Below are 17462 nucleotides of genomic sequence, written 5' to 3'. Positions count from 1 at the left end.
AATTAAGTTTATATGTAGTTATTAAGACAATTTCCTAACTATCTGTCGCTTCAAAGCGAAACTTTTAGTTATAAAACCACAAGTATAAGCATCTAAAGATTCGTTAGCCACTTCAACTGTTTCGACATTGAATTAGGAAAGTTGAAGCGACAAAAGTTCCGATTGCTATTTGGTTGACCGCACCTGTGGGCTCAGATGTGTAAGTATGTGTTGCTGTGAGCTTGGCGTATAAAAGAAAGCACGTTATTGCCAATTTAACTTACATTGTGCATGTGTCTTTAAACAAAGATTTATGTACCCACTTGCATGCACGCCGTTGCCCAGGACTCGTTGCTCCAGACCCGCGATTCCTGTGTAGCATACATTTGGGGGCGCGATTTTCGGGGGCTGGGTTCCTTTCGCTGTAGTGGTGAGGTCAGGTGCTCGGGCAATAACTCGCTATGGATGGGTAGCTGTGTGTGTGGCTGTGGCTGTGGGTGTGGTTGTGGGTGTGGGTGTGGAAGTGGGGTGCCCACTTAAATCAGCATAATGATATGCACTTATTGTTGTGGCAAATTTGTTGCGGAAGTGCTGCGAAAACCGCACAGGATGGGGCCGAGTTCCTTGAGTTTCCTAATTCTCAATCCAAGACTCCCAGGATCATCGTGGACTCCTCCCAGACACGCTTTTCATATTAAAAATATGTACTAGGAGTCTGAGCCGTACATTCAGGCTAAGTTGTCTCTGATTTAAAACTCCACAGATCAGTCACAAGTCTCAAGCATACTCACATCAGAAGTGAAAAAACTCTGAGCTGAACAACCAGTTTGAATATATTAAATCAGTATAATACAACATACCAGTAAAATGGCCGGGCAGCAGAGTAAGAAGCCAAACTGCGCTTCTGATCCAAAATCGCGAAAATTGAAGTTTGCCGGCATTTGCCTTTTGAACAACGAGGAGCTGTCGAGTCTCTACAGGATCGATCAGCTGAGCGACGAGGAGCTGGCCTCCGTGGGCCTGGAGAGGAGTTCCCTGATCGATGACTATCGTCTGCTGCACGAGCTTTCGCTGATGAAGCAAAAGGAGAATGAAGTGGCTAGGAGCCGCCCTCAAGCTCAAACGTGTAAAAGAAGCCCCATGGTGTTGGAAGAGAGATTCATAAAACAGATGCAGGAGTACCTTCCCGAAACCAAGTACCAATTTCCGATGCTCAGCCATCTGATCAGGTTGATGAGTATCGAGAGGAAGCCGGAAACCATTTTTAGCGAGCAGGAGTTGGGGATGGATGCGAATTACCAAGAGGATGCGAAGGTCCTGCAGCTGCCGCCAAAAGAGCGTCTGGATCGTCGCCTTAAGTCGTTCTACGATCATCTGGAAAACTTGTTCCTCCACGGCGATCGCAGAGCGGTCACCGATCTGGTGTTTAACGCCATCGTCCGTTTGGTGGACCGCCGTACTGTTTTGGCATCTCCAACCAATTAACACCATTAACCAGTTTATTGTACTTTAAAGCCATTTTAAATTAAATTTCGATTGCTCCATTCAAATGCTAAGCTTAAAGAATGAGGACTTTGTACAACATATGTAGCCATCCTTTCTGGAAATCCATTTGTGAACAGATTTTCTCATTTTCGATAAGGGTTATGATTTTCCCAATTACTTGGCCAAAAAAGGTGGCAGGTTCACCTTTTCCGCAACCGCATGTTGATGTCGATTTCTTCATTTGCCTAATACGAGTCGACGCCGTCATTAATCTAAAATATGGCCAACACACACGCACCCACGCCCACACACACACACGCGCGCATGGCGTGCATGTAATTATGCTGGAAACAGTGGCGTGGAAAGGGGTTTTCATGGAGGGGGGGTTACTCGGAATTCGAGTGAGGCAGGAGCAGTCACATTGCCACCACAGAGACACACATTTGCGTAAGCCTTGTTAATCGTGACAAAAGCTTATTGCGGGTTATTTGGACTACTTGTTTCGCATCCGGCGCTGGCACAACGAAAATCAACATTGCCACATGTAAATACACACAGACACACGCACTCACACACACACACAAACACACACAGATATATATATATATATTCTGTGCATATGGCTGCGCACAGAGAGACAAAACACCCAGTATGTCGTACGCAAAGCGGTTACACGCAGTCAGGATTTGATTTCATGTTCGCATGATTAAGGATTTTACGTCGGCCCAGCAGAATGTTTCAAATAAGGGGCTTATGAATTGGCAAAGTGGTTTGCAGCATAATGCTCATTACAAAAATTCGGTTTTATGTCATGATCTGCTGCAGGCCTTCAGATTTGTTGACGACATGGTAATGTTCAGTAGAGATGTTGCTTAAAGTAAATCATTATACAGGGCTTTCTTTGATACTTATTGTTAATTATAATTAAATATAAAAGATAATTTTTTAATATAACAGATACTTAGTTCGCATAAAAAATATATTATAACAAGTTTTAAGTTTTTGTTACTTGAGCTAGTTGTATTCACCTTGGAGCTTTAGGCTTGATTGTTGTTTACTTTGAAATGTCAAACTTTAATGCCTTTACACTTTTTTTCTGCCAGTGCAGAGTTATGTGTGCGTATCGGCCTGTCGGTTGAGCCTGTCATCCGAGGGGGAAAGATGCCAAGGAGCTCGCGTCACTTGCACACATAATAAACATTTTAAACATTATTCTCGTGTTAAGCAGCTCCTTGGATTGGTGCTGCCACGTTGCTGCTGTTTCTACTGCTGCTGCTGCTGCTGCTGTGGCTGCTGCTGCTGTTTGATGCTGCTGCTACGACTGCTGCTGTTCGTTTTCGGTGAAATTTACGGGTTTCAACGAATAATGGTGCATGTGGGAAATGAACGTTTTGTGTTCGCTTTTGCCTGTCATCGCAGCCACGCAGCAGAATCCTCGCTCGCACAAACACTCGCACATTCCGAAACATTCGCCACTTTATCAGCATTTTACTTTAGCCGTTATTACCAGAGATCCACTCACAGTACATTAGCACACCCACACAAATCCACATCCGCATCCAACACACCCAACACACCCACAACACCCACCCATCAACACATCCACCCACAATCCTAACAAGCACACCACTCTACACTCGAGTCCTCACGCATGTTGTTAGTCTCTACGAGGTTGCGACTCTCCAAGGAAATTAAAAAACAACTAAAACAAATTAACAATATAATGACAAAAGTCTTATGTGAACTGTGCTTGAGGAGCCGTCGATGGGAAGATTTGGAGCAGATGAAGTAGGCCTAAGACGAAGTGAACGCAGAAATGGAAAAGCACAGTGAGAAAAATTCTTTTTAAAAATGAGGGGAAAAACATATCAATCTCAAACTGGTATAAATGCTTATCAAACTATATGTACATTAGAATACGACCATACAAATCTGAAGATATGTTTTAGCTCCAAGCTATTGCAACTTGTTCCTCTCACGAATTAATTAAGTGTCTGTTAATTAATTTAAACACATTGCTCTGGCGCTGCCCCCAAAGGCGAGACATTAATAATACATGATATGTTCGTGGGAATATTTTTGCTGTGTAGGCAAAGCCGAAGAACCAGGATTGGGTCTCGCAGCTAAATGGCAAATCAAGCATTTGCACAAAATTGAATTACCTACCCAGGCATCCGAGTTTGCAGGCCCATTACGAGAAGTCGAGCCACCGCATCTACCCACCCACCCACTGGTTGGCACCGCCCACGTTAAGTATACGCCATGGATTCGGGGCAATTGGCACTTTTGCAATGGCAACCGGGAATGGCAACAGCAATGCTTTTAATGATGATCGATTTGGGTAAACAATGAAATTTCCGCATTCAAATTTTATTGCTGGCAATCAGCGAGGCTTCCTGCTCACAAACGCACACACAAATGTCCATATGCCGGATGGGGATATTTATAAACGATGCGCTTTAATATTAATCTATGGCGCAACGCCTGTTTGCTGTTCGTCGGCTAAACTAGCAGAGAAGTTGAATTTGATGCATGTCGTCGTTGAAATTAGCATATAACATGTACATTATCGCATTCAGTGTACAACAACAGGCTGAGCAAACAAGTTTAGCGTTTTAGTGATTAATAAAATTTCCTAAACGGTCGGTGAAATTTCAAATTTTACACAGTGGGACCAGGCTGGGCATTTAATACCAGATAGGCATTAACATGGGGTCATACTGAAGTCCTTGAATTTTTGCAATCGATAACTACGTTAAGTCGATAATAAATCTAATATTGGTAAAAAGATAAAGTCAAAATAATTCACCAACTGCGATGGCTCCAGAATTCGAAACTAGTGTGAAAGGGGCCTATTCAAAGTAAACAAACCCGCAGCGTTGCCAGACACTGCTCGTAAGAACCTAGTGGCCACTCTGCCCTCTATTTACTAACAAAATTTCCTGTTCTTGGCCGCACTTGCAAATCAATTAAGCCGTAAATGGCCATGCAATAAATAAGTGCACACTTAACTAATGACCCATCGATAAACGGAGTTCTTAAGTACCGCGAAGAGAAGAATAGCGAACAGCTGGCGCAGACGGAGACGGAGACACATTCCGATGCACTTTCTCCCGAAGAAAACCCGTCGAGCGGCTTATTTGACATCCATTTCGATATCAATACAGAGAAATAGAGAGAAATAGCGAGAAATAGAGGCCACAGCACCAGCCACCTGTGTAGCGACAACAGCCGCTGAGCTGCAACAACAACGAAAAGTTGATTGCCATCGTCTTGGCCATTTTATTGGGCATTATAGCCGCAGTCAGTCACATACCGCCCGTTCTCGAGTTCGCCACGATTTCTTAAACTGTTTGCGTTTGCAGAGCACAGCACTCCAAAGAATTTGTAATTTGCATATCTAGAACCGGAGAGGTATATGCAGAGATTCAGACTGGGCGTAGCATGTTCAGCGAACTGAGTCAGCCGCCTTGAAATTCTGCGCTAAAAGTGAGTTTCAGAAGATACCAGTTGTGGCTCGAATTTCTAATGCCTTAAGTGGATCATTTAGCAAAACAGGATGGCTTCGATTGTGGAGAAAGTGCGTCGCATTTTGGATTCAAAAGATCTAGGCGACATCACCACGGAACTCTGTGACTTTTCTCTCAAGGAACAGAATGCCACCGCTGAGGCCCAGGGAGTACAGCCCTCATCTGCGTCCGATTTTGTGCCCATTCTTGGCCAGACAGTCACCTATATTGTGGCCTGTGTGTTGATCAACGAGCGCGATGAGCTGCTTATGATCGAGGAGGCCAAACAGAGCTGCGCCGGTGAGTACGGTTTTCCAAATATTCAAAACCACAACTTAAGAACCAGCTAACGTTGCACTCTATTGATCAGGCAAGTGGTACTTACCCGCCGGTCGCATGGAAAGGGGCGAATCCATCACGGAGGCAGCCGCCCGGGAAGTTTTCGAAGAGACTGGTCTGAATGCCGAGCTGACCACCTTATTAGCGGTGGAGGCCGCCGGTGGCTCTTGGTTCCGCTTTGTGCTCACTGGACGCATCACAGGCGGGCGACTCAAAACTCCTGCGGATGCAGACGCCGAATCCATTCAGGCGAGATGGGTGCGTAACCCCAAGGAAGTACCGCTTCGAGCCAATGACATACTGAGTATAATTGAGATTGGAAGAGCCTATCATGAGGGGCAAAAGATTGTCATTAGCCCTTCACCCTGGCATGGGAGCATTCTGCCCACACGCTTCTCCCACAAACGAAACTATCTGCGGGTTCTAGCCGTAGCCAGAAAGCGAGCACACAACTCTTTAAACATCCTGGTCAGCGAAAAGAACGCCCACCACTTCCCTACTGTGGAACTGCATCCGAATCGCAGCCTGCACTCTACGCTGCGCAAGTTCATGATTGAGATTTTTGGCGCGGAGCTGCCACAGCATCGACCACATGGCTTACTAAGCGTGGAACACTTGCCGTCGGAGCAGGAGAACACTGATGGAATTTGCCTAAATCTGCTGGTGGCTTTCCGGCCGCCACTCGAGGAAATCTCGCTGATCGGCAAATGCATTTGGCAGGAACTGGGTGCACCACTTGACGAGATGCTGGGACGCATTGTCAGCAGCAAGAACGCATCCATTCCACTGAACGTGGTGCGCTGAAGGCCTTAACTAGAGTAATCTGTCCTTATTTATGGTGCAAGCAATCTATCCGTTGTTAGTTGCAATTAAAGATAGCTGATGTCTGCCAGATGTCTGACTGTAAGGCAAATATGTTTCCCCTCTTTGGTGCTAAATAGTGCATTACGTAGATAAGTCTCTGCGAATCTGTCATTATACTCCTAGAAGTAATCTTAACTACTAAACCCATTTCCGTTTCTTGGTGAAAGATCTAATCTGAAGTTTACTTCTTTGCATAGCGTAATCTATCTGTAGTGATTTACTTAGAAAATTGTTTACTATTATATAGTACCAATTAAAATATTTATGTTTCCACACGAACTAAATGATCCAAAAAACCTAAGTCCAATTTTACCTTGGATTTTAATCTACCTATCTCATCCAGTTTAGTTACGATTTCAATGGGAACTTCAAATAGACACTTCAAATTTATTTCAATATTTAAAACAAGCTGTATAATTTCTATAGCCACTTACCGATTACGGGTATAAAGTGTATTTAAAATGCTTTCTTGGAATATGTCACGAAACTAGAAACTATTGCAACAGCCGACTAGGGAACAATGGGAACAGACAAATGCACGAGTGGGTTTTTAGGGAGTAGGATGAACTAAGTAACTATGTCGCCAAGCCGCCTGCCGAGTTACACCCACACCTTGTTGAACAGATCCATGAAGGAATCGTAGATCATGAAGGTGATTGCCACATCCAGGCACACACGACCCAATCTTGGCACGGTGCCCTTGTAGAAGGCGGCGGGTCCTTCGTTCTTCAAGATCTCCAGCGCACAATGCGCAGTGTTCTTGTATTTCGATGCTTCCAAACCCTGCATCCTCGTCTTGACCACATCAAGCGGCGTGTTTCCGAACACCGAGGCTGCTCCGGCGATAGCTCCAAACGCTCCCACCACCAGCTTGGGCACTGGCTTCGTGTGATCGTCACCCTTGTACAAATCCTTAAGAGACTCAAGTACGAAGAAGCGGATAGCCTGGTTGGAACCCTGCTTCAGAATCGTGGGCGTAAGGCCCTTGTAAATACCAGAGATGCCCTCCGTCTTGATGATCTGGCCCACTCCGTGGGCGAAACCCTTGAACTTGGGATTGGCGCTGCGCTGATCGTTTATGAACTTCACCTTGATGGTCTCCATCGGGGTTACTGCAACGATGGCCTCACAAACACCAGCGCCCAAGCCGCAAAGCAACTTTCCGGAGCTGGTTAGTTGTCCACGGGAGTCCACGGCTTTCGATTTCAGGAATTCAAAAGCACCGAATCTGCAAGTAAATTAAAATATGTTTAATCAGCAAAGCATAAACTACAACTGTGAGTAATATAACCTACCTCGCGGCTGACTTGGGAATGCTGCCATAGACGAGCACACTGAGACCACGGTAGAGACCGAAGAATCCACGCTCCCCCACCGTCTTCTTGACGCAATCGAAGATGCCATTGTACTTCTTCCCCGCTCCCTTCTCGTCCAGCTGCAACTGTGTCTTCACATACTCGGTGGGATAGGTGATGCAGATCTCGATGCCGCCCGTGATGCCGCCAGCGACAATGCCCTTGAGGCCGACCTGACCGCTGGGCGCAGCCGCCGCTCCTTGCTCCGTCATCCACGGACGCCGGCGGTAGGGGCTGACAAGGGACGCGATGGCGGAGCGATCCATGCTGACTGGGTGTGAGGTGCGGAATTAGCTGCAAGATAAAAGGAAAATGTATTTACTGTACTTGGCGATAAGCAATTCTTGTCTCCTCCGTAATTCCAGCTGATTTGTGGTCGATTGAAAGTTATTTATATCTTATTGTTATTGACGGATCAAAATAGACTCGTTCTGCGTGGGTGCAGCGGTTTCCAAAATATTCTCTGACATCTAAAAGTCATATATTCCCTATCATCTGTTTAAACTATCTAACTACATTTATGACGTACAAACGTAAATCTATACGAATCTATATCGACCTTAATTTCCGTATCAAGTGTTTGCTCAAGTGCAGTTCTGCTCTATTACTTATGCAATTTCTAAGGGGAAAAGAATTCCACTTGAAGAGCAGATGGCTCCAGTGACTCCAGTTTAATGGTAATAATCAGTGCTATTATCATAGGTATTTTCCATGGTGCCAAGCTCTCTTTTCTCCACAAGCATATTCATTTGTCGCCAGAAATTTCACCTTGGAGACAAGGTTCAAAACAAACTGGGAACGAAGAATCGACAAACTAACACAAACAGAGCGAAAAACCAAATGTTCGAAAATCTCAATACTGATTACTTAAGATCGGGTGATATAGTCTGGGGCGCTTTGAGTGGGAGCGGTACTATATCAATATCAGCAGGCTTGTTTGGTTCGCTCTTTGCACTTGGCAAATTAATATTGTTTCAGAGCGATTACATAACTTTGGCATGACCATAAATTAGAATCGCACACAATTATAAGTTCATAATTATTCATTTAATGCCATTGTTTAAGCCACTTTCCGTATCGGTCTGGAAATCTGGATAAACATAAACAATGCCCCCTGATAAGTCGGCACTGGAAAGTGTCTACCGACATCCACTCACACACACAAGTGGTTGATTAAGCCCACACCCACACACTCAAATCGCACTGTGGACTGGCAAAATTGCAATTAATTTTTGCCCATGGAGCTTGGCTATCGGATTTAGTTCTCTTCTACTCACATTAGAATATAAAAAACCGAATAATTATAATTTTGAAATGCCCAGGCAGCGGTGAGGTGAAGTGGCCAGAGAGCACGGCGATCGTGGACAGCGGTTGAATCTCAACTGATCGGGGGCTACGAAAAAATTCCAATTCCAATTGACGAGCGAAAGCGGTACAGTGCTCTCTGGAACTAATGGACTTTGGGTGGCGAGATCCACCAGTCAGCAGTCTGAACAACTCTATCCAATCATTTTTAACCTTAAAAGCTCTTCTAAACATCAAACTTTTGGGGTACAGGTATAAAATCGATATAACGGACACTCTGCTCTTTACAGTTCACTGCATCAGGGGCGCACTGTAATTCCAATGGTTGGCGTTTTGTAAACAACAGCATTTCAGCGGTATCCACTCTCCCCGCGCTCAGTAATGTACACAGAAAAATATTCATATTTCCCAGCTCAATTTGAAAAGTCTCATGGAAATTTAAAAGAACAGAAATTATGATTATTCTTTAAAAATAAAACTATATATGGTTCGATCTTAACATTAATTGGCTATTCAGAGATTGCTATTGCATTGGTATTGATATTTTCTTATCGAAACGTGTGTGTTTTGATCACTTCAAAGAGTCTAAATAATACTTTTTTCTGTGCAGAGAGTGAGTGGAAAGAGTGAGCGCCAAAGTAACGTTTTTTTTGCTGACACCGCAGTGCAGATCTCTCTCTACAATCGGAAACCCGTTTGTCCAGCAACAACAAAGTGGACAGAGCTTTTGGGGCGGACTGGAAAAGCTCTGCTGAAGAACAATGCGAAGAACATTTGACTTTGTATTTTGATGTTGGGGACGCCTCAAAGTAGACAACATTTTTTCTCCTCAGTGATAACAAACACGCACGGACACAACTAGCGTTGCTTTGTTAGCAGAGCCTTGGTGGCTAACGCGAACTGGGTGGTGCAAGAGGACATAACGCTGAGCGATCATAATCTGATCTTGTTCAGTGTCCGAAGGATAAAGACAGCGGAGAAGTGCACTAGGGCCAGTATTGGACATCAGGAAACTGGATGAAGATATGTTGGCATACCAGATCGGGCTTATGGAGACCACAAATGGCGACGCGGAGACCATGGTGACAGCGCTTATGGATATGCTCAAAACGCAAGCCCCCTGTTCCCGTAAAGAGGATCAAGCCGAACAAAGCTCCTGGCACCGCAAGACCGGAGGTCTTCAGGGAAACATTTAAACTGCGTCTTCTGGATGGAGTCTTCCCCAAGAGTTGAAAAACGATGAGGCTAGTCTTATTACCGAAGGGGAAGAGACCTGCAAATGCAGCAGGCAGCTACCGGCCCTTATTTTTGGCAGGAGTCCACCGAGAGTCCAACAGGCCTTTAAAGTCAACAGTATGGTTTCCGGAAGGGAAAAAGGAGAAGGGGACGCTCTCACAGCCGTAATAAAGAACGCACTCGACGGTGACCGATGGTAAGGCGGCAGTAAGGAGTACTGTGCCTGTGCCATCATCACGATTGATGTCAAGAACACAGCGATGTCTTTTAACACAGCGAGATGGCTTAACATCCTCGGTCGCAATGCGCAACATGGGCATACCCGCATATGTACGAAGTGTAATTGGTAGTTACTTCAGGGATCGGGTGTTATGCTATGCAACAGCCGTTCCAAAAAGTCACCAAGTCTCTGCAGGTGTTCCTTAAGGGTCGTTACATATGTATGATGGGATATTAAGCATCAGCAAGCCCCGAGGCGTGAAGCTGCACTGCTCCGCCGACGAGGTTGCGGTAACAGCGGTTTCCAAAACAATGCCGGAGCTCCAGGACAGCAGCAATATTGCGATCAGGGCGAGAAAGTGGGCCTAGGAATTGCTGCGCATAAGACCGAAGTAGTCCTGTGGAGCAGCAGAAAGACCGTTAAAGGCATGCAGGTCGAAGTCAAGGCTTTAGAAATCGCCTCAGCAGCAACGCTGAAGTATAAGGGGCTACCCAGATAGAGATCCGAGAGTGGATTCGAGGCGACTGGCGGTACAGGTGGCAAGAGTCGCAGCGAGGGCGATGGACGCATCAGCTTATTCCTGACCTAACGGGATGGACAGTGTGTGAGCATTAAGTGGTGGACTACCCACATGACCCAGTTCCTCACGAACCATTTATGCTTCGGAGGGTGCCTAAATAGCAGAACATATCCTTCTGTACTGCTCCAGGTTCGTCGAGGAGAAGGTCCAGTTGGAGTCGCTCACTGGGGCACCACTCAGCCCGAGAGGCTTGATTGCCGCCATTCTGGCGGACAAAGACGTTTGGGAGGTAACACGTGAAGTCATCGTCAACATGATAAAGCGTGTCCGTAAGGACGAGATTGCCAACAGAAGTTGCAGAAGTACTCCGGTGGGGTGGCGGGACAAGAATTCTACCACAAAGGCGACTAAAGAGTCAAGGAAGGAAGAGGGAGTGCGTTTTGGCTTCACATCCTGCTTACCGATGAAATACCTTGAATGGCAGTTCCGGTGAGCTTGACAAGGACAGGAGTGAGAGCGGAGGTTTTTGTTTAGTACGTAGGCATGACTCTACAGGAAGGGTCATGAATCGTGCATGCCATCTACGGACCGGTAGTTGGTATCTTTAGAGGATTTCATTTTCCTGCCGTATACACAATACACAAAAAAAAACAACAACAACGCGCGTTGCTTACGCACACCAACGCGATAGTTACATCTAGGTTATCAGAGCATTTAGTGTGCTACACCAATATAATCGATATCGGTGCTTTAGCTTTTTAATTTATAGCGTCCAATTGACCAACAATTACTATCTTCCGACTGACGCAACCCGGCGTCATGTAGATACATGTAGTTCTGACACTAAGTCACCCACACCTTGTTGAACAGATCCATAAAGGAGTCGTAGATCATGAAGGTGATGGCCACATCCATGCACACACGACCCAATCTTGGCAGGGTGCCCTTATAGAAGGCGGCGGGACCTTCGTTCTTCATAATCTGATATGCACAATGGGCAGTGTTCTTGTATTTCGATGCTTCCAGACCCTGCATCCTCGTCTTGACCACATCAAGCGGCGTGTTGCCGAACACCGAGGCTGCTCCGGCGATAACTCCAAACACTCCCACCAACAGCGTGGGCACTGACTTCGTGTGATCGTCACCCTTGTACCATTCCTTAAGAGACTCCAGTACCAAGAAGCGGATGGCCTGGTTGGTGCCCTGCTTGAGAACTGTGGCCGTAAGGCCCTTGTAGATACCAGAGATGCCCTCCGCCTTGATGATCTGGCCCACTCCGTTGATGAATCCCTTGAACTTGGGATTGGCGCTGCGCCGATCGTTTATAAACTTCACCTTGATGGTCTCCATGGGGGTTACTGCAACGATGGCCTCACAGATGCCAGCGCCCAAGCCGCAAAGCATCTTTCCGGAGTTGCTTAGTTGTCCACGGGAGTCCGCGGCTTTCGATTTCAGGAATTCAAAAGCCCCAAATCTGAAAGTAAATTAAAATAGGTTTCCATGTGATTAAAGATAGGTCTATATGCTTTCATTAGCGGAGCTTGAGCTACAACTATAAGTAATATAACTTACCTCGTGGCTGACTTGGGAATGCTGCCGTAGATGAGCACACTAAGACCACGGTAGAGACCGAAGAATCCACGCTCCCCCACCGTCTTCTTGACGCAATCGAAGATGCCATTGTACTTCTTCCCCGCTCCCTTCTCGTCCAGCTGCAACTGTGTCTTCACATACTCGGTGGGATAGGTGATGCAGATCTCGATGCCGCCCGTAATGCCGCCGGCGATAATACCCTTGAGGCCGACCTGACCGCTGGTCGCAGCCGCCGCTCCTTGCTCCGTCATCCACGGACGCCGGTGGTACGGGCTGACAAGGGACGCGAAGGCGGGGCGATCCATGCTGACTGGGTGTGAGGTGGGGTATTTACTGTACTTGGCGATAAGCAATTTCGAAGGGGAAAAGCATTTCACTTGAAGAGCAGATGGCTCCAGTGACTCCAATTCAATGGTAGTAATCAGTGTTATTCTCATAGGTTATTTCTATGGTGGCAAGCTCTCTTTTCCTCCTAAACTTATTCATTTGTGGCCAGAAATTTCACCTTTGGGACAAAGTTTAAACAAACTGGAAACGAAGAATCGACAAACTAACACAAACAGAGCATAAACCCAAATGTTCGAAAACTTCAATAAAACCTCTGGAACTAACGAACTTTGGGTGGCGAGATCCACCAGTCAGCAGTCTGACCAACTCTATCCAATCATCTTCCAAATATCAAACTGTTGGGGTACAGGTATAAAATCAACAGACCGAGCACTCTCCTCCCTACAGTTCACCGCACCAGGGGCGCACTGTAATTTCAATGGTTGGCGTTTTGGAAACAACCGCACTTTAGCGGCATCCACTCTCCGCGCGCTCAGTAATGTACACAGAAAATGATTCATATTTCCCAGTTCAATTTGAAAAGTCTCAAGGAAATTGAACAGAAAAGAGATGATCATTAGAACCTATATAAGTTTGGGAGTGAGCTCCAAAGTGGACAGAGCTTTTGGGGCGCACTGGAAAAGCTCCGCTGAAGAACAATGCAAAGAACATTTGTATTTTGTATTTTGATGTTGAGGACGCCGCAAAGTAGACCACCTTTTTTTTCCTCAGCGATTACACAATGAGTTCACACACACGCACGCACACAACGCGCGTTGCTTACGCACACCCACGCGATAGTTACATCCAGGTTATCAGAGCATTTAGTGCTACACCAATAAAATCGATATCGGTGCTTTGGCTTTTTAATTTATAACGCACAATTGACCAACAATTAAGTGTTTACTATTTACCGACTGTCGCCACCAGACGTCATGTGGATACACGTAGTTCTAACGCTGCCGGCAAACGGTGAATGTTAACAAAAAAACCCGGCGAAAGTGTGGCCGTGCTGCCAACTGTCCGCTGATAACGTCTGCGCCTGCGCCAGCCCTTAAATGCAGCAGATGCCACCCACACTTGTGGCACGCACTTGCAACAAACCCCATTCCGAAGAGTAATTGAATCGCAGCGGAAACGCGTGGGCGGAACATCCTCATCCTAAATGCAAATCAGAGCAGTTTCAACATCCATTCAGACTTGTCCCTCTTCACACTTACAGTAGAACTTCAATACCGAAACTAGCACACGTACTGACTGCTTTTAATAATCTCGATTCCTGTGGTCAATAAATAGATAAAACTATTGGATTCCCAAAGATAACTGAAAAACCAAGCTAAACTAGCTTGCAATAGCTTGCCTTACAGAGGAAAAACTGCCCCATTTACTTTTTCGTCATAGGGGCTAAAACCACTTTAGTTGCATACTCACAAAACCGTCAATTTGTGGAATAGTTAGGAAAAGGCCAAAAAATTTAGAACTAAAACTAAGATAATTTTGATTGGTGGCTCTAAGCACACATTTCGTCATCAACTGTAACCGTAAATGCAAATATGAAAGTCGAATATTTTAAAAGCACTTCATGTAATAGTTTATTCAAATGCATTCGGAAATTGGTCCCCGAGTTCAGGGAGCATTCCCACATACACCGACTGCTGGTGTACGGGTGCGATTATAAATGAACATTGGGCAGAGCGTGCAATTCCATTTGGTTTGGTTTAGTTCACTGTTAGTCAACAAGAATAGTGGCTATCTGAGTTAGTTTCAATGCATGTAGTCGTATGGATGTAGTTTTAGATTTTTAGATCAGTCTCTTAGACGCTCTTGTAGACGCGCACGCACTTCACGCTGCCGATGGTGAGGGTCTGTGGAGGGTAGGGATTGGATCAGTTAGGTGGGGGTTGTAATATATATAGAGGGTATAGAAAGCGCTTACGGTGATCAGTTCGTTGTCGTTGAACTCGCGGATGATGGTGGTGGGCTTGTCGCCCTTCTGCTCCTGCGTCAGCTTGTTGCCATCCAGGGTGATGATGCTCTTCACGTTGCGACCGTCCAGGGTCTCCTCGTCGAACTCAACGCCCAGCTTGAAGCTGATGGTGGAGGTCTTGAAGGTGGAGGTGGTGGTCAGGGTGTAGGTATCGCCCTCCAAGGTCACCTCCACGGTGGGGCTCAGGCTGTTGCCCATCTTGCGCGTCACCAGACCGACGCCTGCAAGTAGAAAGGCAAACAGAAATCCAAGAAATGAGTAAAGTTCGAGAGATGGGAATGTAAAGAAATCAAAAATCGCACCGAAAGATGAATTATGGGCAGACTGCACATAATTGAATTAGCCCAACTAAGTTGAGAACCCCAAAGCGGTCACAATGCAAATCATATCATATTTAATTAAAAATAATAAAGCAGAGTCATGAAGTTCCCTGCAGACTCCGCTGGAACGTCAAAAGTCGTGCTCAAGGTTAACGAACAATGCGGGCCGTCGTCTCCTCCGCTTTCTCCGCGCTTATCAATTGGCAAGCCCCCCTCCACGTATGTTTTTTATATATATATAGATCTGCGAAGCACCACCTTATCGCGGTGCAGCATCCCATATTCATGTACATATATGTGGACATACTGATTGTAGGGCATTAAGCTTTACAAAATATATATTTTTCGACAAATATGTGTATATTCAATACAATTTGACTTGCTTAAGTGCTGAATTTTCGAATTGTAAACCGTTGAAGTGCTGATTATTGTCATCGAAAGATTAGAAAAGCAATTCAATCATTAAAAGATAACTTCTAATGGTTGTTAGGAATCAATCGTGCTTAAGTACTCACATTTGTCATTTAATTTTATTGGACTTGTAAGTACTAAAATGCATATAGCAGCACAAAGCTGTACGAGTAATTTTGCATTGATATTTTCGTATTTTAAGTAAAAGTTCTACCAAAAGAAACAGTGAATCAAAAACCATGTATGAATCACTGTACTTATTGCATGTGCCAGCAAGTGGGGCATTCAATTTCCCGCTGGTCTGTATTATTTCGAATTTAGAACATTGTTCGAACATCAAACCAACAAGAGGTTCAATCAATTATGTTCAATTATGTATGGACCACCACCAGCTTGTACTTTTGTCCAGTGCCCTCAAGTCAAGTGTCAACTGTCGTGGCGCGATAAGTCGCCAAGTTCCCAGTCATGGGAACTCAGCAACTGTACCAGAGATCGATTATATGCATCGTATATGACAGGGGAACCTTGGATAGATTAGACTGGCCTGCAATTACGAACCGTGGTCTATGGGTCTATGATAGGGGTGGCTGCCCAAAGTGCAAAATCCGTAATCGCGCCTAATTATCGTGACTTCTGCCGCATTGTATATACATTGTAGGTACATAAATGGGCATATAGTTTATCGCATTTATATACCACAGCTGATAAGTGCTGCGAGGCCCCAACGACAGGTTGTTTTGGATTTGTTTGGGCTTGAAAACTGAGAAGTACGTGGCTCTCAGACCAAGTCTAGCATTAAAACCGAAACCGCAAAGTGTGTAGGCGAAAAGTTCTAAAGAACTGGGGTCTGGTAAATAAATCTGGACGCGCCATCTCCGGTTTCCAAATGCCTCCAGTCCCTTTGGCGCGACCCTATATAGGCGTCTAGACGGCAACCGAAAGTATCGATCAGTTTTAGTGGCACTATATAGTCGAATCACGATTACAATACAAAATTGCACTTTGATTCGGTAAGAGAATCGTGAACCATTATGTCCTATAGTTTATATCTGGTGTTTTATTGTTGTTGAAAGTGACAGCCTGGCCAAAGATCGCTGCTATAAAGTTTGTAGTATAGTGCAAAGTTCAGTGCGAGACTTTCTCCCAAAATCTAGTACACAAATATACGGCACCTGTCGCAAAAGCTAATGTCACCATGATGATGGCGGTCCCATGGAAAGCAGACGGAGGTGACTCAAAAAGGGGAGCAAAGTTCAGGCCCCACACTTAATTAGTTTTTTGGGTTTATGACTACCGTAGATGAGCTTTTACGGATTTTCTACTGCTTGCCCTGCGATTTGCAACTGTAAAGTCGAGAAAGAGGGTGAGGTGAAAAAACTGGAGCACGTTTTTATTGCATCTCTTTCCCTGTGCATCTCTTTCTATGGTCCTGCTCTCTATTGATTTTTATCTCATTCACTGATTCCATGAGGTACGAATTTATATAGATGGTGGGTTTCCGAATAGTAGGTAACCTTTAATAATCAAGTTCATTCATAATCTTTCGTTGATATAACTTTTTTCCGCAAGAGATTTACTTTTTCCCTCTCCTTTGCCCATACAACTTTTTGCACACTAGTGCGAAAAATGCCGGCCGGTCGATTTTCGGTGGCGTGTTTTCGACTTTTTTTCTCTCCCCCGTCTCCCGCTCTAACTCTCTCTCTCTCTCTCTCGAGCAAATTGACTTTGAATTGCTATTTCCGATGCACTGCGAATTAGTTTTGGCAACTTACCCAGCTCCTTCATGTACTCATCGAAGTTCTCGGACTTGTCCAGCTTGTACTTCTTGCCAACGAAAGACATTTTTGGAGTATTTGGTCTGTGTTCTGCACAAGATGTTCACTTTTGAAATTTTCTGAGCGAATGAAAAGCTCTGCGGCGTGCCGGCTCTTATATACTTTCGCGTTGCGGCTACGGCGTTGCCAGATGCAAGTTTATACCCTCTCGCGCTATTCGCTCTCGCTCTGTGGCAC

The 17462-nt window shown here is 45.3% G+C and overlaps 5 protein-coding genes across 8 annotated transcripts; 2 read left to right on the top strand and 3 right to left on the bottom strand.

The window, feature by feature from the left end:
* The first annotated feature begins 733 nt into the window (after positions 1–733).
* On the top strand, positions 734–1529 carry LOC122621484. Its single transcript, XM_043799347.1, has one exon. It carries the CDS (start codon positions 847–849, stop codon positions 1462–1464), a length of 618 nt encoding a protein of 205 aa, XP_043655282.1. The 5' UTR covers positions 734–846; the 3' UTR covers positions 1465–1529.
* A 2756-nt stretch (positions 1530–4285) lies between these two features.
* On the top strand, positions 4286–6407 carry LOC122619074 (8-oxo-dGDP phosphatase NUDT18). Of its 2 annotated transcripts, XM_043795779.1 has the most exons (3): positions 4287–4953; positions 5015–5273; positions 5344–6407. In XM_043795779.1, the coding sequence occupies exons 2-3, from the start codon at positions 5024–5026 to the stop codon at positions 6114–6116; spliced, it is 1023 nt and encodes a 340-aa protein (XP_043651714.1). In that variant the 5' UTR covers positions 4287–4953; positions 5015–5023; the 3' UTR covers positions 6117–6407. The 2 variants fall into 2 exon arrangements, with proteins under 2 accessions (XP_043651715.1, XP_043651714.1); XM_043795780.1 differs by having other exon boundaries at positions 4286–5273.
* Positions 6408–6543: 136 nt separating this feature from the next.
* Positions 6544–8936, bottom strand: LOC122619077 (putative tricarboxylate transport protein, mitochondrial). The gene is made up of 3 exons (XM_043795784.1): positions 8809–8936; positions 7472–7825; positions 6544–7404 (listed from the first exon to the last, which is right to left on the bottom strand). The coding sequence occupies exons 2-3, from the start codon at positions 7795–7797 to the stop codon at positions 6777–6779; spliced, it is 954 nt and encodes a 317-aa protein (XP_043651719.1). The 5' UTR covers positions 7798–7825; positions 8809–8936; the 3' UTR covers positions 6544–6776.
* Positions 8937–11560: 2624 nt separating this feature from the next.
* Positions 11561–14285, bottom strand: LOC122619076 (putative tricarboxylate transport protein, mitochondrial). Of its 3 annotated transcripts, XM_043795782.1 has the most exons (4): positions 13953–14011; positions 13647–13893; positions 12385–12715; positions 11561–12286 (listed from the first exon to the last, which is right to left on the bottom strand). In XM_043795782.1, the coding sequence occupies exons 3-4, from the start codon at positions 12708–12710 to the stop codon at positions 11656–11658; spliced, it is 957 nt and encodes a 318-aa protein (XP_043651717.1). In that variant the 5' UTR covers positions 12711–12715; positions 13647–13893; positions 13953–14011; the 3' UTR covers positions 11561–11655. The 3 variants fall into 3 exon arrangements, with proteins under 3 accessions (XP_043651717.1, XP_043651716.1, XP_043651718.1); XM_043795781.1 differs by lacking the exons at positions 13647–13893; positions 13953–14011 and adding an exon at positions 14164–14285; XM_043795783.1 differs by lacking the exons at positions 13647–13893; positions 13953–14011 and adding an exon at positions 14164–14186 and having other exon boundaries at positions 12385–12711.
* Positions 14286–14299: 14 nt separating this feature from the next.
* On the bottom strand, positions 14300–17374 carry LOC122619078 (fatty acid-binding protein, muscle). Its single transcript, XM_043795787.1, has 3 exons — positions 17223–17374; positions 14669–14940; positions 14300–14597 (listed from the first exon to the last, which is right to left on the bottom strand). The coding sequence occupies exons 1-3, from the start codon at positions 17290–17292 to the stop codon at positions 14547–14549; spliced, it is 393 nt and encodes a 130-aa protein (XP_043651722.1). The 5' UTR covers positions 17293–17374; the 3' UTR covers positions 14300–14546.
* Between the last annotated feature and the right edge of the window lie 88 nt (positions 17375–17462).

Source organism: Drosophila teissieri, chromosome 3R (genome assembly GCF_016746235.2).
Source record: "Drosophila teissieri strain GT53w chromosome 3R, Prin_Dtei_1.1, whole genome shotgun sequence".
Classification (NCBI taxonomy): Eukaryota; Metazoa; Arthropoda; class Insecta; order Diptera; family Drosophilidae; genus Drosophila; species Drosophila teissieri.
This window is presented reverse-complemented; position numbering and strand designations above follow the sequence as displayed.